The 22,346-nt window shown below is 35.2% G+C and overlaps 2 protein-coding genes across 38 annotated transcripts in view; one reads left to right on the plus strand and one right to left on the minus strand.

Annotated features, from left to right (window-relative positions):
• The window catches only part of or40a1 (odorant receptor, family 40, subfamily A, member 1), a 617,996-nt gene that overhangs the window by 158,932 nt on the left and 436,718 nt on the right, over positions 1-22,346 (plus strand). The gene's annotated exons all lie outside the window — the stretch shown is intronic.
• nf1a (neurofibromin 1a) overlaps positions 1-22,346 on the minus strand; it is a 123,031-nt gene that overhangs the window by 25,929 nt on the left and 74,756 nt on the right. For all 36 annotated transcript variants that reach the window (XR_012390931.1, XR_012390929.1, XR_012390932.1 and 33 more), the window contains 10 exons: positions 19,020-19,452; positions 17,073-17,413; positions 15,104-15,306; positions 12,715-12,908; positions 12,395-12,535; positions 6,490-6,769; positions 3,808-4,022; positions 1,825-1,886; positions 1,589-1,730; positions 575-676 (listed from right to left, as the gene is read on the minus strand). Coding sequence is in view for 22 of the 36 variants with exons in the window: in XM_073923827.1 (XP_073779928.1) it covers positions 575-676; positions 1,589-1,730; positions 1,825-1,886; positions 3,808-4,022; positions 6,490-6,769; positions 12,395-12,535; positions 12,715-12,908; positions 15,104-15,306; positions 17,073-17,413; positions 19,020-19,452 (2,113 nt within the window). In the remaining 14 variants the exon portion in view is untranslated. The remainder of the gene's footprint in view (positions 1-574; positions 677-1,588; positions 1,731-1,824; positions 1,887-3,807; positions 4,023-6,489; positions 6,770-12,394; positions 12,536-12,714; positions 12,909-15,103; positions 15,307-17,072; positions 17,414-19,019; positions 19,453-22,346) is intronic.

Below are 22,346 nucleotides of genomic sequence, written 5' to 3' on the forward strand. Positions count from 1 at the left end.
TGTGTCATAAACATTAGTAGATTATCAACTGTGTAATTTATAGATAGACAGAAAGATAGACAGACAGACAGATGGATAGATGGATACATGGATAGATGGATGGATGGATAGATGGAGCAGAATTTTATTTTAATTAGGATTAAATCATTTTGGATATAATTAAGAAATTCTGCATTTTTTTCATTATAAATTCCAAACTAAAATAATCCATACAGCAGTTTTAGTTCCAGAAATATTTGATCAACACATCGATGAATTTGCTCTTCAGTGTTTGGACTCTCAGTAATGAGATAACCAAATAACCATTTATGTGAAGCTGCTTTGACACAATCTACATTGTAAAAGCGCTATACAAATAAAGCTGAATTGAATTGAAAACAAGGATCACAAATTGAGCATTTCTTACATGTGTCATAAACATTAGTAGATTACCACGCGTGTAATTTCTGCACCACCAAACTGAATTACAAAACCATTTCCCTAAACACTCAAACATGCACAGAGCGAGAGAAGTAAATGGAAACAATGCTGCAGAGGTAATAACGGCTGATGTTTTGATAATTGAATGGTGCACCTGATCGAGGAGAGGCTGTAGTTTGGTGAGAGCGATGACTGTGGCTTCGATGAGAACCTGGCTGTTGTAATTATCTGGGCCCTTTAAGCAGCTCTCCAGCCCCTGTGCAGGAACAGCATTAATCAGACGGTGCGGCGGAGCGAGACAGAGCCAGCAAACAGACAGAGAGAATGACACTACAGCAGTTAGACTAGCACACTGCATTCTGCACACAGTCACTATCTACAGGCAGCATATAGCCATACTTCTACAATGAGGATATAGGACAATTGTTTCTCAGTTAATATGGACAACATACAGGGATCAGCATAAATGAGTACAGCCCATTTTGAAAATTAATATTTGTATCTATTTCTTAGTGCATTTAGACAATCAATTTTGGTGCATTTAAAGAAAACAGTTTTATTATATCCATTAAAATAAAAGTTTAGTTATCTAACATCTTTAGGAATAATAATATAATATATTAAAATGAGTTATTGCAAAAAAAAAAAAAAAAAAAAAGACAAACTACTAAATCTCAACTAAATTTGACCCTTTTTTTTTTTTTACATTTTCTTTTGTTGAACACGTAATAAGATGTTTTGAAAAATGTTGAAAATCTAACTATTTACTTTCATAGTATTTGTTTTTCTTACTATGGAAGTCACTGCTTACATACTTTCAGCTTTCTTCAAAATATCTTCTTTAGTGTTCAACAAGAGAATGAAACTTATAAAGATTTGCAACAGAGTATGAGTAAATAGTGAATAAATTTTCATTTTTGGATGAACTATCCCTTTAATGCTAAGACTGTAATGCTAATGGCTATGAAAGTCTATTAACTGGAATCTTAAGTTCTGAGTAGTGCAAAGATATGGTATTTAAAAGCATTATCAATGAAGTAAAAGTCAGCAGACCACATTACAACATAAATATCAGTTGAGTCATTTTCCAAAAACGATCAATGCCACCAAACTAGAATCAAATCTAAAATGAGGCAGTCTAAGAGAGAGAATCTGAGACAGAGCTTACCCGATCAATGCTGAGTAGAGGACTGGCTTTACTGAGAATACGAATGATCTGCTTTAGCTGTCCGTGAGTCACTCGTTTACTGATGCAGCCGAACACCACCAGCGCCCGAGGCTGAAGAGAGGGGTTATACTGGAACGCAAACCTATCCAACAGTGGAGATGACAGTTAGTTATTTAAATATGATTGAAATGTGGTTTACAGTTTCACAAAACACTCATAAAATGTTTTCAACTCACTTTTGCGCCAATTCAGTCCACTGATCTAGCCATTTGCATCCAGGAATGTCCCTCATGCAGGCCTGAGTAAAAATAAATACATTAAATAAGTTGTAAATTTAATAAAGTGTACATTAGACTTAAAGAGGATCCTATTATTCCATTTTACAATACGTGTCCTCCAAGTCTGAAGTGTCCAAGAAAAGGCCTGTGTAATTTCAGCTTGAAATATTTAACAAATCAATTGTTATACTATCCTGTGCATGACTGTTTTAGGTAAAATATGTCTTTAAATGGGCGACGAAGTGGTGCAGTAGGTAGTGCTGTCGTCTCATAGCAAGAAGGTCGCTGGTTCGAGCCTCGGCTGGGTCAGTTGGCGTTTCTGTGTGGAGTTTGCATGTTCTCCCCGTGATCGCATGGGTTTCCCCGGGTGCTCTGGTTTCCCCCACAGTCCAAAGACATGTGGTACAGGTGAATTAGGTAGGATAAATTGTCCGTAGTGTGAGAGTGTGAATGAGTGTGTGTGAATGTTTCCCAGACATGGGTTGCGGCTGGAAGGGTATCCGCTGCTTAGAAATGTGCTGGATAAGTTGGCGGTTCATTCCGCTGTGGCAACCCCGGATTAATAAAGGGACCAAGCCGAAAAAAAAATGAATGTCTTTAAATGCAAATGTGCTGCTGCACCCCGCCCCCTATCCAGATCAGGGTGGAGTCTTGATCTTTTTTCTATAGTGCTTTAAAATAACATAGATTGTTTACAGCTTGTGCCTCAGACAAAACAAACTGCAAAACAAACTGAATGTTTATGTATTATGAAAATATGTAACAAACTAAATATGTAAACAGCTTCAGCTATTTAGACTCTGATATATGGTTTTATATATATTCTATATTTATTTTATATAGTTACTTAAGTTTAACGTCACAAAGATTGTTGTGCAAGTATTAAATTAAGTTCACTTTTTCATAGCTATCAAGTAAACTCAAAAGTCCACAAAACATATATTGGAATTATTGAAATATTACAAGTGTCTAAATCCCAATGTTTTGCAATAAATGGGTGATTTAAACAGGGCTGCATGATTTTGGCTAAAATGAGAATCACATGTTTTTTTTTAGCTTAAAATCAAGATCACGATTTTCTCACAATTTTGTAGATGTAAAATAAAGGTTAATCTGAGAAGGATAATATTATTGCTATTTCTCAAACATATGGTTAAACACTAAAGTAAAGTAAAATGTTCATTTAAGTAGACATCTTTGGGGATACGCGCACGCCCACTTGATAGTAAACAAACAGTGCTTCAGCTCATGTGTGATTTCACAGCCGCGAATATGTCATTACATTAAGACAGAAATTACATTTTTGGGTGAATTATACCTTAAAAATACAGTATGTGTCACTTAACACCATTTGGAAGAGCCCATGTTGCTGAGCAATGTATATAAAACAATGTGAAGACTTGTGCGACTGCCTTTACGCTTCTCTCCTGACCTCGAAAATTTAATAGGCTGAATCGTAGAAAAGTAAAATTAAGATCGTGTGTAGGGTCGAGTCCCCAATCTTTTTTTCGATTAATTGTGCAGTCCTAGATTTGATACAAAAGTATCTTTGTGCGCCTGTCCTTAGCACACCCTCTGAAAATCTTCCAGCACATCAGGTAACGTAGTTAGATGTCAATGCTCATCTTTGAAACAGTTTTTTTTTTTATCCAAAAATCTGTTATAATTTTAGTATGGATGCTGAAATATGACTAAGCAATTAGGAAAGCAATAAAACAACAAGAGGTCAATCTACCCTGTTTGAAATATTTGGTCCCACTTTATATTAAGTCTTGCTTACATGTTACTTACTGGACTTACTTGTTAACTAGATGTGTAAGTAGTATGTAACTACAGTGTACATACACACAGGTAGATAGTATTTACTTGTGTAATACTGGTGTAACCACACACATGTAACAACGCAATGAATAGTATGTGTTGTAAACATTGTAAACAAACCTCCATGATCTCCAAAAGAGCCTCCGTGACTGTTTCCAGGGAAGACAGAGCAAATGTCTCTCTCTCATAAGAGCCTGGAGAGAATGAGCGGTCTCTGTAGCTGGAACGGAAAGCGATGACCGCCGCAGATTTGACCTTACTGATGCCGAACAGCAGGTAGAACTTGGGCAGGGAGAACTCAGTCAGACTCAGGCGCAGCACCTGTTTAGTCTCCTCTACAGAAGCAAAACAGCAAAAATCAGAGAGATCATGTCATGCTAAAACACTCGGATGTCAAGCAAATGATAAATCAGCATTGCATAATATAAGAGTGGCAGTTCTGTGTAAGATATAGAAGCAGACAAAAAAAGTGTAATCCAGATTTGAATAGTGTTTTGCTTAACTTGGTTTTGGTATTAAACATTTTAGAATGACTTACAGAAGACACTCTCAAAAAGAGTCATTTAATGTTTATATGCCAAAAATCTTGCCAGGCATATCTATCACAAGATCATGGTGCAGTCCCAAAATATATTTTTAAATCTTAAAAAATAAAAGTCTTTATTGCAGATTTGAATAATGAAATTACTTTGGAAAGCTCATTTATTCATTCATTCATTTTTTTGTCGGCTTAGTCCCTTTATTAATCCGGGGTTGCCACTGCGGAATGAACCGCCAATTTATCCAGCATGTTTTTACACCGCGGATGCCCTTCCAGCCGCAACCCCAGCTCTGTGAAAACTTTGGAAAGCTTTTTAATATTAATAATTAATAATTACTTTCGAGAGGATCACTTGCTTGTCCACGGCTGATCTGACATTAGCGAACACGATTCACGAATCAGATGATTCCTAGCTCACTATAAATAACCAGAGTTTCTTATCTCAGTGTCTTCGTCTTGAAGAATGCCCCCTCCCACCCCTACTCCCCCTCCTTTCTAGATTGGGTGACATGGCGGCCCAGCAATTAGCACTGTTGCCTCACAGCAAGAATGTCACAGGTCAAAGTCCCTACTGAACCAGTTGACATTTGTGTCTACATGTTCTCCATGTGCTGGCGTGGGTTACCCTCGGCTTCCTCCCACATCCAAATACAAATTAGCCATTCCTATATCTGTCGTTAGCCAGAAATAAGTCAGGGGAGTTCATAGAGATCTACCTGAGCTCAAACTCATCACTCGCCCTGCTACCGTGAGGGAGCCCAGGGCTTGAGGATCTTATAAGCTCAGGGCTCTCTCCCTGGACAGCATGCCAAACAAGCTCTGATATCAATCCTCAGCTAAGTGTGAACTCTTGAAATACTGTTATTTAGTTGATGTGGTTGTTTTTGTGGTTTTTTTTATTCTGTTTTGTTCTCTTTAATTAGGTGGAAGTGGAACAAATTGTAGTTTAAAAAGTACCTTATGTATACTATAGAGATTGAATATACGTACATAGATATGTATATTATATGTTACCTACTGTTTTTAATGTATTTATGATTCATAGAGTTTTCAATTAATTAATATATGAAAAAATATTCATAAAATACTATGCAAATATTTTATACTTTTATGCCAAGGCCATGTTATTGCGTTTGACATAAGTTCTCATAAAGCATATGCTAAAAAAACATGGACTGTGATCATTCCTTACATGCTTGTTAAACTTGTTTTATGGATCTACCATTATTATAAAAGCAATGTTATGAATAGACTTGACTTGAGGATAGAAGACTTTAGAGGCTTTAATGGATGAATTGCAATAATAAGTGAACTATGTGATTCAGCCATATCAACCTGCAGCCCAAGACTGGTTACTCACTGAAGCCAAGCAGGGCTGAGCCTGGTCAGTACCTGGATGGGAGACTACATGGGAAGACCAGGTTGCTGTCGGAAGTGGTGTTAGTGAGGCCAGCAGGGGGCGATAAACCTGTGTAAGTCTTAATGCCCCAGTACAGTGAAGGGGACACTATACTGTCAGTGAGCTCCACCTTCGGATGAGACGTTAAACAGAGGTCCTGACTCTATGGTCATTAAAAATCCATAGCACTTCTCATAAAGAGTAGGGGTGTAACTCCAGTGTCTTGGTCAAATTCTCCCCATCATGGCCTCCCAAATCATCTCCATCTATCACTTAGATAGAATTGCCTCAATCACTGTCTCTTTAACTCCATTAATAGCTGGTGTGTGGCGAGCGCACTGGCGCTGATGTCCTGTGGCTGCCATCCAAGTGGATGCTGCACACTGGCGATGGTGAGGAGAGGCTGCCTGCCATCATGATCGTGAAGCGCTTAGGGTGTATGGCTATACACGTTACATGCTCTATATAAATACACATTACAATATTATGCTGATGTTTTAATCAAAAGTATAAACTCTCGATCGCTGTAAAAGACTTACCATTTACCAAGTGATGCAATCAGAATCAAATTGAATCACAATGAACACAATCACATTCAAGTGGTTATAAACATGTATGAAGTTCTTTCTTCAATATAATACAAAGAAAGATATCCTGAAGAATGTTGGAAACCAGCAGTCATTGACATTGATTGTAAGAACAAAATAAAAAAAAATCTTCAAAATACCTTATTTTTGTTTAACAGAAGAAAAACTATTATATTTCATCTTTGAGTGAACTAACCCTTTAACTATTCCAAATATGAGACCGTTTTAATTTTGATCTATTTCTTTAAATAATGCTTTTTTTTGTGGCTCCTTACCACTGAAGTTGAGTTGTGAGCATGTGCAGAGCGAGTGAATGATGTTGATGACCAGGCCGTGTGTTGATGCACGCAGCGAGAGAGGGCCCGTGGCCACCAGCAGGGTGACGACGTGGAACAGGTATGGCAGATGAGCGGCCACGTCCAGAGAGTTGTTGAAGGACAGCATGAGCATGTACCGGGCCAGGATGGCGATGTCGTCCCACATGAGGTGCTGCTCAAGGGTCGGAGTGGGAGACAGACACGTCTTGTCGATGATCTTACACATTCGGCCAATCACCTGAGACACAAATTTAGCAAAGCAAGTACTGTTACATTAAACACTCTGACTTTACTTGACATTTTAGCTTCAATGAGACGAATATGCAGTTAAAAGGCATCAACCACCACTTTTTCATCATCAACTCATCCTCAAGTGGATCCAAACCTTTTAGGGACTTTTCTTTGATGAACACACACACACACACACACACACACACACACACACACACACACAAAGTAATAGGGTACTGGTAGTCAGTTGCAGGTAAACAAATACCATTAAAGTCAGGCACTGTGACAGGAACACAGGTACTTTAAACACAACAGTTTTTTGTACACAGTTTTGTGGTTTGTCCACACAAAAACAGAAGCATTTTCTTCTTTCTGACTGGACAACACTACTGGGTTCACATCATATGCAAAAGATGCAAATGAGACAGATTCCACATGATCACGGCAAACGCATTGCATATTTTGCATTGTTTGCATCCCCACAATCTGTCTCTGTTCACACATATGCATTGACATGTATGCAATTTAATTGCTAAAATACATGGTTATAAAAGTGTCATTATTGCCATCTGTTGATGCAGCATGTCCTAAACATGCATCACAGTGCATTTTTGTGTTTTCATGTTGACAGATAAAAAAAAAAATTTTTTTAAATTAAAAACAGAAACAGGAAAAGCGGTTTATAAAAATACCCATATACATGCAGACATGGCCCAAATAACAACCAGTTTTCTTCACGACACCTTTTTGTTGTTGTTTTACTTAATAGAATAAAGAAACCCAAACACATTTGGAACAAGTTAAGGGTGAGTAAATGATGACAGAATTTTCATTTTTGGATGAACTATCCCTTTAAGAGCGACAGACGCTCCAGAAGTAAAAACTCCATTCTTTTTTTCTGTAAGGACAATTACTGGTGTGCTTTATAGTAAGACCTGTTGTGAGTCTAAGAGTGTTAACTGGCATTAAGAAATATTTAATAGCGATATTTGTGCAGGAAATCTACATTTCAGGAAATCTGCATTTCAGTTTCACAGAGTTGCAGTGAGAAAAGCACGCCAAAATGGATCTTTAGCTATATAGAATCAAAATACCTAAACAGGTGTTTATATGCATATTTTGCCAATATATAGTTTCTATGTATAAACAAATAAGAACTTTAAATAAATTAGACATTTTTCATAGGGCTGGGCCGGTATCATATAAACAATATCATATCGAATCACATTAATAATCGATAACAATGATAAGCTCTGGACACTCAATATTGATACTAAGAGATAATCACATAGCAGAAATATGAAACAACAGGAATCTGTAATTGTGTTATTACTAAAGATTCACTGGATATTTGGTCGCCGAAGATTATTGGCCAAAATTAGATCATGCTGCATCACCCAGTATTGTTTAGCATGCTCATTTCACTTTCCCGCCAGCAGTATCTGCCTTCAGTCATGCTTGGGATACTCTTTTAAAAGTGGAAGCATTAACAACTAATATGGAGATATATATATATATATATATATATATATATATATATATATATATATATATATATATATATATATATATATATATATATATATATATATATATCATTATCATTTAATATAGAAAATAATTATCGAGACCGCATTTTTGCCATATTGCCCAGCACTAATTTATCACAAATGTTCAATTAAATTGTTTAAATTTGATTGTATAATTTTGCAATGCTTTATTATGGGATTGTAGTTCCTTTCCATCAGCAAAGCTGTTCAGTTCACAGTTTTGTTCCATTGTACTTTTCATATTCATACTAAATGTCATGCTCTTATTTTCTTGCTTCAAATCAATTAGTGTAATGCTGAAGTTCATCCTATTGCTCATTGCTTTGACTATGCTTTTTAACATTTTAACAAGCACTATTTATTTTAATCATTAGGAAAAAGCAATATGGGGCAACAAGTTTATTTTGCAAAAAAGTTATCAAAATACTGACAAGGCTCTTTCCAAAACGGCACAATTTACCATTTCAAACAAAACTCAAATGCTTAAGTACACCAATACAAAACAGAATCCAGACAATGTGTCTTTACAGTGACATGCATTATAGCATCATTTGCTCTGTCAGTTAGACTATACTTGGTCCCTCATTTAACCTCAGAGTCCTGCTGCTAGGAGTCTTAGAAAAGCAGACGCAACAACTGGACAAAGCCTGCTCTTGTGTTGCCTGCTGTGACATCAGCAGTGGCTGGCACATGTCAACCAAACAATATTTGACTTTTTAGCAGAGCTGATCATTTAGGAAAAGAGCTAAAACTGCTCAACTAGTTAAAAAACAGCCAGTTAAAGTAACTTCATCCATTAAAAACCATAAAGATCAAAACCGTTAAGTTATCAGAGTCACAAATATGGCTCTCCTTCCAGCCAAGTGTCTGACAATGACGTCCATTGAGCGTAATGACTAACAGTTGCCCATATAATAGGAGCAACTGCCCTGCTGGCTAAACTATTGTCTGTCTGTGCACAAACGTACAAATTGGGCATTTGTGCACAACACTTAGGATAATAGATGTTGGGTAGAAGAGCTAGTCAGCCTGGATAAGATCACAAGAGGAATGATTGAGGAACACAAGAGCCAGAAACACTTTAAGCGGTAAGTCGAAGTCTGTTTAAAACTGTGTAAGTGGACTACAAGTTTATTTAGAATCTTTGTCTTAGCAACAGGCATGGCAATAAAAAAAAAACAGGTTTGATGTATGGTTAATATTGAAATATTAAGTTTAATTGTAAAAGAATTTACTATTTTAATTGTAATACATTTCAACCAAACTATTAGATCAAATTATATTTAAAATGCACATTTAATATAAATTACAAGTGGTTTTAGGGTGATTTTAATCTGCATATTTAGATGCAAAATTAGATAAATATCTAATATTTTAATGTTATATTAAATAGCTGTGGACAAAAATAGATCATCTGGAAATTCTGTGTAACAAATTAATTGTGATATTTATTTTACCAATTTTTAATAGAATTTTGACCAAAAAAGATCAATTGATAAAAAAACCAAAATGTTATATTCACAGTCATTTATATACTAGTTTATATTTATGTTTAGACAACACAATACCATGAATGTTTCAAATTCAGAAGAGATAATAACAGTAACTAATATTTGGTGGAAGCACAAAATTATTTTCATGCATATTTTCTGTTACTACAGTGCAAAGAAAACGAACAGTATGCTTTATGGTTTTGGTTCTGCTGCATTTTCAATGCTCAAGTCTAAATCATTCATTGCAAGTCAGCAATGCAGCAACTTAATATTTCAGTACAATCGAACTGAGATGCTTCTATTACTGTGGTAATGTCAAACACAGCATCAAGTTAAAACATATATTAGAGCTGTACAATATATAGTTTCTGCATCAATATTACAATGTATGCATTCGCAAAAATCACATCGCAGGATCTGCAATGTCAAGTAGGTATTATAGCTGACCAGCAGCCACAGTAAAAAAATTTTAAAAAATAAATAAATAAAAAAACCTATGTACAAACTTCAAGTTTATCATCAGCATGTGTTTATAAGGCCTTTGACTGTGAGCATTTCATGTCGGTTTAAAGCAATCAGACATTCTCTGTATTTATGTATACAGTTAAAATTAAAATTATTAGCCCTCCTCTGAATTTCCTTTTCTTTTTCAAATATTTCCTAAATGATTTTTAATTGAGAAAGGAATTTTCCACAGTATTTTTACTACTTTTGTCCAGTTTTAAAGTATAAAAGCAGCTTTTAAATTTTTTCAAAACCATTTTAAAGGGCCATGAAACCCCCTCGTTTCAGCAGGGTGTTTTCACACCTCTTCTTTGGAAAAAGTCAGAAAAGTGGGGGTGTCCAGCTCTGTTTAGGGGGGAGTGTCGGAGAAACTAAAGTGGGAGGGTGTGGGAGTGTCTATTTGGGCACGCGCGAGTTTGTCAAAATACACAGGAGAAAGCGATGGTGTTTAACCTACATGGACATCTGTAGTCGAATTATTTGCCAAATTATTAAATGTTGGACTTTAACTGCAGTTTGGCTCTTTCATTCAGGGAATTCATTCATGCCCCTCGCGACAAATGAGATATTTGATTCGAAGGTCTGCTCTATGAGTTTATTTTTCATGCAATGTTTGATACCGCACGGCGAATGACAGAAAAAAAAACTCAGCATTTCCCGGAAACTTAGATGCACACGGCAGGTAGCGTCCGAAAGCCGCGTGTGTTATTCCGGTCACAAAATGCGGTGCTAACATGTTTGCACTCAATGCAATAGTTAACTTATTTGATACGAACAAACTGAATATACAAAGAGCACTGGTCGCTCACTTACCAAATCTGTGGAGACAGGACAATCACCAGCAACTAGAGCCGCGTCTTTATGAAGAGAAGACTACATCCGGAATCCGGATTTTAGCGTTTGCAGATGAGAACAGCTCTCAGGTAAACAATAATCCTCCTTAGACACGTAAATTATTGTTGTTGAGCGTCGCGTACACTGTAATCCACACGTGATCCAGATAAGCTCTCACAGAGAGAAAATGAAAACGAAACTTAATGGCAGCAAACTGTAAAAGCAACACTTCACGCTTGTTTTGCCAACACAACGTGGCGTCTCTGTGGTGTAAAGACGGTGACACTAATGAATATTAATGAAGTTGCACAATAGAGCGCGCTGATTGGTTTGAACCAACCCTTACTCATGCATTAATGCATCACACTGTAAGACGTAATAAGGCACACTCTGGCACAGACGCCCAGTCTGCACGCTGGAATACAACGCTATTATGTCATGACCGTGACGCAGCTTCAAAAATTCGTTTCAAACAGGAAGTACGAATTTGCTTGAAATAACGCAAAAACAACCAATTTACACTTTTTAGTGAAATATAGGTGTCCTAATAGTGTTTTTAGCAGTGTGGGACACATATATGACTGTCAACAGCTCAAAAAATGTGTTTTGGTGTTTCGTGACCCTTTAAGGTCAAAATGTTATATTCACATTCACTTATATACTAGTTTATATTCATGTTTAGACAACACAATACCATGAATGTTTCAAATTCAGAAGACATAATAACAGTAAATAATATTGTGGAAGCACAAAATTATTTTCATAGCATATTTTCTGTTACTATAATGCAAAGAAAACTAACAGTTTGCTTTATGGCTTTGGTTCAGCTGCATTTTCAATGCTCTAGTCTAAATCATTCATTGCAAGTCAGCATAATATTGCAAGTCAATATTATTGCATTAGAGCACAATATTGCAAGTCAATATTATGTCAAACTGATTACTAGCAGAAAACTATGAAATACGGTTTATTTTATTTGTATTTTTGCTCTACTTCATTTATCAATGCTTGTGATTGGTTTATTTTATACAGGTGCAGATGCACTTTCCTACAAAAATCATCCTAAACAATGTAAAATAATAAATTATTTCTAAATAGAGCTAGTCATTTCATCTGGTTAAAGTATCCTCAATATTGCAGAAAAATAAAAGATCCCAATCTCAGTTTTTTCCCAATATCGCGCAACTTTATCTGCAAAATCACTATTTAAAGGTTTTTTTGAACATAATAGAGTGACTAAAGAGCTCATACCTTGCTGGAGACCAGTTTGACATTTCCTGACGCCAAAGCTACAGCAGTGTCAGCCATCACTTCAGCTTTGATGGATCCTAAACCGCCAGTAGCGCTGGTCTTTATAAAGCTGTCCAACACCACATCAAGCAGGTCTGTGATCTAGGAACACAAAATGGTGCACTCTTTAACTGCTGACTAAAGAGATTCTGAAGAATTACTGTGGAAAAATAGAGGGGTGGTGAAGGCATCAATCATTGCAATGTCGGTTTCAAACTTTGGAACAAGCTCTTAAAATTAGATTCATTTAATGAAGTTGGTGAAAACTTTAAAGGGCCTACCTGACCCAAGCTGCCCCATATCTTGGCCTGTATGGAGGGGTACATCTGCTTCTCGTTGATGGTCATAGTAATAAGCTTGTCCAGGATGGCCGTGACACGCTGCCGTTTGGCGTCATCATTGTGTTTGCAAAAGCGCACCAAATTACGGAGCCAAGGAGTCATATATTCTAGACACAGATGCTTCAGCTCTATACCTAAAAAGAGAATATGGAGCATGTTTGTAATGCATGACAAACAGTTGGTTTGAAAATGCCATCATCTTTATCTAAATAAATAATACTATTACACAATTGTACAAAGTCTGAGGTTTGTGTGATATGTTAAGTCTTATATGTTTGCTAGGGCTATATGCATTTGATCAAAAACAAACACAAAACATATGTACAACAGTAAAATATTATTAGAATATCGAATAACTTTTGTATTTTTACATATTTCAAAATGTAATTGGTATAGCTGAATTTTCAGGAGTCCTAACTCCAAAATCTCCTGTTTTTTTTTTTTTTTTTAAAGTATAAAAATGTTGAGTTTCTTGATTTTTTTTTTTTTAACTGTGATACATTTTTTTTAGTCATACATTTCTTGTATTCTTTAAATATAAATAGAAAACAGTAAAAAAAGTATTTAATTGACATTGAAATTGACAACATATTAAAGTCTATAAAATTATATGAAAGTTTTCACTGTCACTTTTAATTAATTGAATGCATCCCTTGATTTAGGGCCTTGCTTTATTTATTTCAGGATTTCTGCATGTTTCACCAAGTCAAATGTAAGATTTTTTAAGGCCTTTATGAATAAAACGTCAGACTTATACAGGGCTAAACTCTAAAGATGCGAATAGAAACACTTTTTCTAATGGAAAATATTTGTAATTGTCACACTGAACAAAAATCTAGTTTAGTTACTTCTAAGCCACATTTTTATATAATGTGTCAAAACCACTAAACTCTAGTTACATGCATACAAGTACAAAAAAAACTAAATGTATCCACAACAGTCTGTCAGGGTAAGTGTTCTCACCAGGTAGCAATAAATGGTAACACTTTAGAATAGCGGTCCATTAGTTAATGTATTTACTAGCAATAACTAAAGTATGAATAATCTTGTAAAGCATTTAATAGTCATAGTTCAACATTAACTAATGTATTATTAAAATACAAAGTTGTGCTTGTTAACATTAGTTAATGCACCTTGATTTACAATGAACTGACATGAACTAAGGTTATTTAACTAAAATAATATTAACATCTAATTTTCCCAGTGATGGGTTGCAGCTGGAAAAGCATCCACAGCATAAAACATATGCTGGATAAGTTGGCGGTTCATCCTGCTGTGGCGACCCCTAATTAATAAAGGGACTAAGCTAAAAAGAAAACGAATGAATAAATGAATAAACATTAAGTAACATTAATAAAGTTAAATAAATACCATATTAAATGTATTACTAATTTATTACTAACGTATTTACTAATAGTTTTTCATGTTAGTAAATGGATTACCCAACATTAACTAATGGACCATTATTTTAAAGTGTTTCCCAATCAAAAAATGTATGTTTTAAGCAAATGTTATTGTAAGGAAGACAATTAGATAGAATTAATGAATAAAACTTATGGTAAATGATTATTGGATTTTTGGCAATTGCTTTACATGACACAAAGGAAAACTTCAGACCTGTTTAAGCTACAACCTACAATATTTTAGTGAATTTAGCTACAACCTACAATATTTCAGTGAATTTAAGACGCAAGGCCTTAGGAATTACTTTTTAATATTGTAAGACATTAAGACTTCTTAAGACCCTGCAGACAACCTGTATTTCGCAAATTCTGCTTCATTTTTTACTAATAAAATATTTCTGGCTCCTTTTCATTTTTTCCTCTGGATCTGGACTCTATTTTTAAGGTTAGTATACATTTTAGTAATTAAGAAGAATGTTATTTAATCAAAATCAGCTATTCATTAAAAACCCAGCAAAATGTAATTATTGGGAACATATTTATATATGTCCGTATTATCACTAAAACTCTTGTTTTGTGACTTTTAAAACTATCAAGGATAACTGCTTAATAGATGCACTGAAATATATTTAAAATTTATTAATATAAAATAAAAGTCTAGCATACTTTTGTAACATACTTCTATCACAATTTTTTATTTTAAGAGTTTAACACACTATTACACATCATTTTGCTTGGGTGTACAGTTTTCATCCAAAAGTTGCCAGTTATTCAGCTAATTCCATAATTATGTCCATTAAGGAAGTCTCTGAAGAGAAGTATGAATTGCTTCTAAATGAAGGAAAAACTATTTTACAGACATCAGACTTTCAAACAACATTACATATGCACAGACTGATGTAGATTTGTTTGTATGCCTCACTCACTTGATTTACTGAATCCTGAGATGCACTCTTCCAGGAACTCCAGAGTGAGGTGGGGTTCATTAGCTGCTAGCGTTTTGCTAATGGACACAATAAAAAGCGTGTTGTTGGCTGGGATGCACAAGCCAGACGTTTCCAGAAGCTGGCCTTCAATCTTCAGGTTGAAGGTGCAGGTTAAGGCACAAAGGAGATTGTAGGCCGCAGACCTGTGAAAAAAGTTCATAGTTAAGTACTAGCCTTTTTTTTTTTTTAAGTTAATTTTAAAGTTATTTTCCTTTTTTTGTAGGAATTAATTTTACAATTTACTTTTACAAGACAGATTTGTGATTTTAACTGCAGGGTGGCAAGTTTAAGAGCCGCTGCAGTTGAACTAAAAGACACAAAGCATCAGTATTAGCATTTCTAATCAGTTCACCAAAACAAAGACAGAAGCCGGCAAATAAAAGGCTCATTGTCAAAACAACAACAGCGGGATGCATCGGACCATTCACCCAAAACTATCAAGTTTTTAGGTTGAAAAACAGCATGAGTGCTGTCTAAAACTCAAGACAGCCTAATGACTCTAACTGCAGACTACGGCTGATTGATTTGTAATCAATAATAATCGAATGGCGTTTTTTTTTTTTTTTTTATTAAACCAGCAATAACGATTTAACTAGCAATTTTCTTAATCACAAGCTCAAACTATAAACTATAAAAAAGCCTCTTTTAAAAACTACATCTATTAACTGATCTGTCTATAAGCATTTATGAGTGATCTACTGACAGATCAGCTCATAAACGCAGCTCTCAAATGCAAAAAGCAGTAAATCGATGAACATTAAAGCCAATCACAGTCATTTCGGTTGAGCAAGTGAACGCTTGCTGGCCAATCAAGAAGAACATGCTCAACAATAGCACTCAAACTTAAGTGGCAAATTGACGCTTTTAAAACTCAAGTACCAAGTTAGTTATTTATACATTCATGTTTTAATGCCATTTCAGCAGCATTGGTTATATATACGGCAACATTTGTAGAAAATATTCAATATATCATTTACAAACATAGCTGTTTCGTAATCATTCATTGTAAAAACAATTACAAGCACACTGATAAAAACTCATATAGGTTGTTCCAATTTAATCAGTGATAAATACTCTAAAATTTCCCCTTTTAAACATTTCCCTTAAAATATTTAGTAAATAAAAGCATTCTCTAATATCATTTAAAAATATACATTCCATTAAAATATGATTTATCATCAAAATATTCTTACATAATTCAATTCAATAGTTTTTTCTTCCCCTTTCAATAATTATGCATGTGTAAGTCTTGAGCGGCCAGTTCTACATCACGTTTGTATTTTCCAAATGATAATTATTACTTTTATTTTAAAATTGTATTTACTTTATACAATTTGTTGTTTATTGACCTTATTCTTTGTGAACGAGCAGGCGCAGCCATTTCAATCTTTTTAGCTTGAGACTTCTGGTCTTACTCGCTTCCATTCATTTTTAGACTTTAAAAACACTTTGTTATGCTGCTTGATGTTGCAAACGGACATTTTCTCATTCGATTATTCTGCTTTGTCTGTATAGTCATGCAGACACTTGTTTGTAGAACAAGTAGTTTGATTGTTTTATACTGTTTACTATTCATTTCTTCCATAGGCAACTGAATCAGAAGTTCTAAAACAGCCGCTAAAACGAGCACATTTCCGGATCGAAGAATAAGGTCACTACATTCATTCCATTCCATTTGCAATTTATCCTTAATGTACCAATTCAGAGCAGGTTTGACACTAATTTTGTTACCGAAGTTGGTACTTTTGACAACCCTAGAATCCGTACCCTGATGCATTAATTTTTTACATTGCTTTCCTTTTGCGCGTCAAGAAACCAGTGTAATCACAGCATTTTCAGATAACGAATTGTTTTAGATTTAAATTTTTTTATGGATGTTATCAGAAATGCAATAATCGTTCAGCCTTACCTCAGACTGGGGTCGGAGCTTCCCAGGTTGAGAAGAGCGATGTTGAGCAGGGTGCCAGGAACATCCTTAGGCCTGATTTTGGTGTGTTGGGGAATGGAGTCTGGTTGGGAAAGTTCCCAGCGCGTGCGGATGTGGATGATGGACTGAACGATGGCTTCACACTCCTGGTGCATGAAAGTGAGTGGGGTGCCCTGGTTAGCGATGGTTAGCGTGAACTGGTTCTCGTCCACCAGGCATATCTCCTCGATCTCTGAAGCGTAGTAGATGTCATTTAGGAACACAGGCTGTCCTAGGACACGCGTTCTTTCGGCCGAGGTCACCTGTACAGCTGTGGATCCCACCTTAATACATGCAACAAAAAAAGAATAGATCTTAATTATCATTGTCACAAGTACAACAAAATAAAAAAGGGGTCTCCAGTCAGTTCAACAATCATTTTGTCTTAAAAAAAAAGTGCTAAAATGACTCACATGAATTGTAAAAAATGTATATATCTATGACAGAATAAGATTATAAATGCGCTCAAGATGCACATACATAAAAACTACATAATACACATGCATAAAAAAAGATTGTACCATGTAACTTCTTTTCGGCTTAGTCTCTTCATTAATCAGAGGTTGCAGGGGAATGAACCGCCAACTTATCAAGAATATGTTTTATGCAGTGGAATGCCCTTTCAGCCGCAACCCAAGACCGGGAAACACCCATACACTCTTGCATTCACGCAAATACACTACAGCCAGTTTAGCTTAATCAATTCACTTAAAGCGCATGTCTTTGGGCTGTGGGGGAAACCGGATGTAACTTACTTAAACAGCAATAATTTAAGACTATTAAATGATGATCTTTAGCTAATCTCAGAATGAATATCCATTGGTCAAACTGTAATGTTCAAAGATGAAAAATACATTTGATGTACATACATACATTCATGATTCATACACACAAGAGTACATTCGGTGTGCTCTCTAATGTACATACTTTTACAATGACTAACAGAAGACTTGGGCTCATTCAATAACTCAATAGTTCAATAGTGTAACAATAGTTTAAATACCACAAAATCTTGTCCTGTCACATAGTTAAAACAAAAGTCATTTGATAGTATCGTAACGCATTTATGAATCAAAGAGCAACGCCACAATAGGTTTAGAATTACTTGAATTTTTAAATAAAAATTGGCTGCTAAATTTTTGTATTATATCATTTTAATAAACAGAGGTCAGATAAACAAATATTCTTACATTAACATATAGGTAATACTAAAACTGATTCAAACTTTCGCTTAAAACAAAATAATAATAATAAAAAAATTAATTCCATCTACATGACTCCTGCATATTTAATTTAATGCCGACCCCAAAAAGCATCACATCTTTGACCAATATATAATTACATCAAAATTAGTAAATATTTTAGTACAGTGTTTCTCAACCACGATCCTGGAGGACCACCAACACTGCATTTTTTGGGTGTCTCCTTTGTCAGTCACACACATTACACGTCTTTTAGTCTATGCTAATGAGCTGATGATCTGGATTAGGTGTGTTTGGTTAAGGAGACATGAACGTGGTTGAGAAACACTGAATTAGTACATGTCAACAATTTTTATTAAATGAACAAATTTCTTATTTATAGCCACAGTTCAACAAAAATGGGGGAACAAATTAATGAACAAGAAAAGTTTTTGTTAATTATAATGATTTTTTTAAATCACACAATTCAAAGAAAAGGTCAGAATTGCAAGTAGTAAACAACCAACTGAAAGAAAGTTACAATTATTACTTTTTTATTAAATGGAAGAAACTATGTTCAATAGTGCTATATTAATGTCCAGCAGTAAAAATAATGAACAAAAATTTACTAACATGGCCAATATCAGTACCTAAACTAACACTAAAATTGAGTTAATTGAGTTAATAAAATTGATCTAAAAACTCTTACCTTAATTGACACTTTTGTGTCTCTGTGTGCAAGCTTTAGGGCGTTGTGGAACACTTTGAGGTCTTCTTCCAGTGCTAAAGTAGCTGCGGGCAGCTTCTGCTGTTCGGGTTCGATGTGTTCAGCTAGACGTGCAGGCGAATCGATAAACACCAGCTTCTTGCTCCCCTTGAGGCCAGTCAGCAGTCGCTCGTGGTATTTGGTGTACTCGCGTACCCAGGTGTTGCAGTTGTAGATGTACACAGCAGCCACGTTCTCATAGGCGAAGTTTGGAAAGACCACAAACCATTTGGATAAGAAGTCCGTCTTGAAACGGTTACTGGGGCCCACATGAGTAAGGTCAACTACGATCTCATAATGCTTGGCATAGTAGGGCTTGAGCGTCAGCAGGACGTGGTAGATCAGAAGATCACCATTGATTTGTCCAGTTTTGAACCTATGAATGATACAACAATGACAGATTTATAAATATCAGATACAAGTTTTGAATTTTAGAATGGTTTTTGCATCTTAGAGAAGCCTATTTCGGCAATAGAAACACATAGTGAATTTTCAAGGATATGTGCCAAAACTATAGCTGGTTTGAATGCTAATGTGATGTGAATCTTTAAAAAAAAAAAAAAAGAAAGAAAAGAAAAAAAAATGCCAAATGTGAATTAGGTGTGTTTCCATCAAGTTGTTAAAGCTTCTGACTGTAGTATTGGTAACCTAGTTGTGTAATGGAGATAGCTGATTGGTCACATGGTTGTAATGTTCACTACATCAAAGTTAATTCGGCAAATGCATTTCTATTTCCCATTATTTGCATTCAACCCTTTTTCATAAAGTTTAAAACTTTAAAAACTTTAATTTAAAAAGTTTAAGGGTTTTTTTTATTAGAAATTTGACATTTCCATCAGTCGTTTTTCATGGAATACTTTAAAATACACAAGCTGATGGAGACCCAGTTAATTAAAGCTCTTAACCACGTCAAACATTAGCAGCACATTTCAATAACTCCCTTAAATGGTGAACATCTGACTGTCTACACTGAATGGAAACCCATAACTCAAATATAACCCTGTTTTCTACTCTTGTAACCACAGGTCAAGATTATCTCAGCTAAAGAACGCCTAAATATCTTCAAGCGTGGGGAACAGGAAACAATTGTGTTCGGTTTTGCAATACATCAAGTCTCGTCAGTTCAGGTGGTCGTTCTTCATTTTCCAGCGCTCCAGAGCAGTCCCTAAGAAAGGCTATATATCATTTTAGTAAGTACACATCGGTTATCGAATTATCTTTGTACCTAATATGTAATTGAGAGTTTAGTAAACAGACGTGAGTGAAAACTAATTACTTAATTATTTTTATAATACTGTTAAAATTGTTTAAATTATTTCAAAAGGAAACTGGGTGCGTTTGAAAAAGCTTTAAACATGTTATTTATGTCAAGTTAAGTACAAGATTGTCTGGGGTCAGCAACATTAGATGTTTTTTTTTTTCCAAAAGCAGTGTCCTAATTTAAAGGTGATTTGATTTAATGCATTTTATTATATTCTCTTTTGTATTTTTATACCTTATTTTGTGTCTGACTGTAAAGCTGAATTTTATATCATCTTATCTTAATTTACTACACAAGACACATTTCAATTGCTAAAAAAGTTGATAATTATTTTATATACAACTTTTTTCTTTTATTACTAAGATTGGTATTCATTTTAATGTTGCCATTGTGATTATTATTTATGTGTATTGCATTGCTGCTATTATTATTATTTATTTTTAAAAGCCTACAGTGGACAGGTGCTGCAAATTAGCTTACGTGCTAAAACACTCAAATTTACAAACCCCAAACTTTTGAACCATAGTGTGACTTTTTACCCATAAGCTATGGAATTGAACACGACATATAATATGTACTGTGAAAGTTGAATATATTGATACTATGCTGAAATGTTAAACTACTTAACTACTACGCAAAAAACTACACATTTAAAAAGAGCTGAAACAACACAATTTTTGGGATTTTTTGGGAAAACGTAATTGTTTTATGTCAAATCCATTTGAATTTGTTAAGTTAACTTAATTTGTGTTGGGACACCAAATGAATTGAGTGGAACCCTGCATTTTTTACAGTGCACATTTGAAAAATGGCGATTGTTGTTTGTTCAAACTAACTATTTAAAATGAGCTGAAACACAATTCTTAAGTTTTTGGGGACAAGTTAATTGTTTTATGTTCAATCCACTTAACTTTGTAAAACAATAAGTTAACTTAATTCCTTGATGTTGTCCCGACAAAAAAATCAATTGTGTGGAACCCAGTTTTTTTAACAGTGTACCAATTCTACTATTCAACGTGCTCAACTGATTTAAAATAATAATTTCTTACACAGATCTCAAAAGAGGGTGACAATGCAGACCACAGAAAATCTGACGTACAACTCCACCACTTCCCAATATGCCGACCTCAACATTTCTTTTATGACCACTAGTTTTCCACCAACTGGTGCCTCCGAGATCAACTGTTTTATTGATGCCCAGCTAGCATTTATAGCAACTGCCACAGCTGGCGGCATCATCCTGATCCTCCTAACCTCCACCATAGCACTGGCATGTACCGTCTCAAGTCAGAAACGCCACCAGCGGACGCCCCGTCCATCCAGAAGCAACGCAGACCTTGTGAGTGGAACAGGCTATTGGGGGACAGAGAACAGTGAGGGCGGCATCGTGGGTCCATGTGAAACCAGCGTTTTACTGGAGGAAGTAAAAACCGATGGCGAGGAAGAAGAGGGCAATGATGGCGCGGCAGGTTCGAGCCAGTATATCCACCCTTCTAACACATCCAGAGAGACAGAGAGCATCCCAACAACAATGCAAAGCTCACCATCCAGGGATTCCTGCATAGATCCCATCGGTTTGGAGAATATGCCTCTGATGGTGTGAATTTTAAAAGCTTTTTTGTATGCTAGCCACTGAAGGCAGGTTTGATTATTATAATTTTTTTTTTTTTTTTTTTTTAATAAACGGCTTCAACAGAATATAAAAAAGTAAGCTAACAGAAGAGCACATTTAAAAGTGGCCTTACATGATTTTTGGGAATTGTTTAACCAACTACAATTATCTGTTCATTAGGATAAAAAGAACAATTATGAAATTGATTAATTTGTTAATTTGTCATGAAATGAGGGCAGTTTTCACATCTCAATCAGCTCAAAATATCTTAGTGAAGATGACAACGACAATACAAAAATGAAATTTCTGTGTATGATTGTAATTGCGATCAAAAGGGAGTCTAACATTAGCATCGTCTCAAATGTTTGCTTTTTTTTTTTTGTGAAAAACTGATTAT

This window comes from Danio rerio, chromosome 15 (genome assembly GCF_049306965.1).
Source record: "Danio rerio strain Tuebingen ecotype United States chromosome 15, GRCz12tu, whole genome shotgun sequence".
In the NCBI taxonomy this organism is placed as follows: domain Eukaryota; kingdom Metazoa; phylum Chordata; class Actinopteri; order Cypriniformes; family Danionidae; genus Danio; species Danio rerio.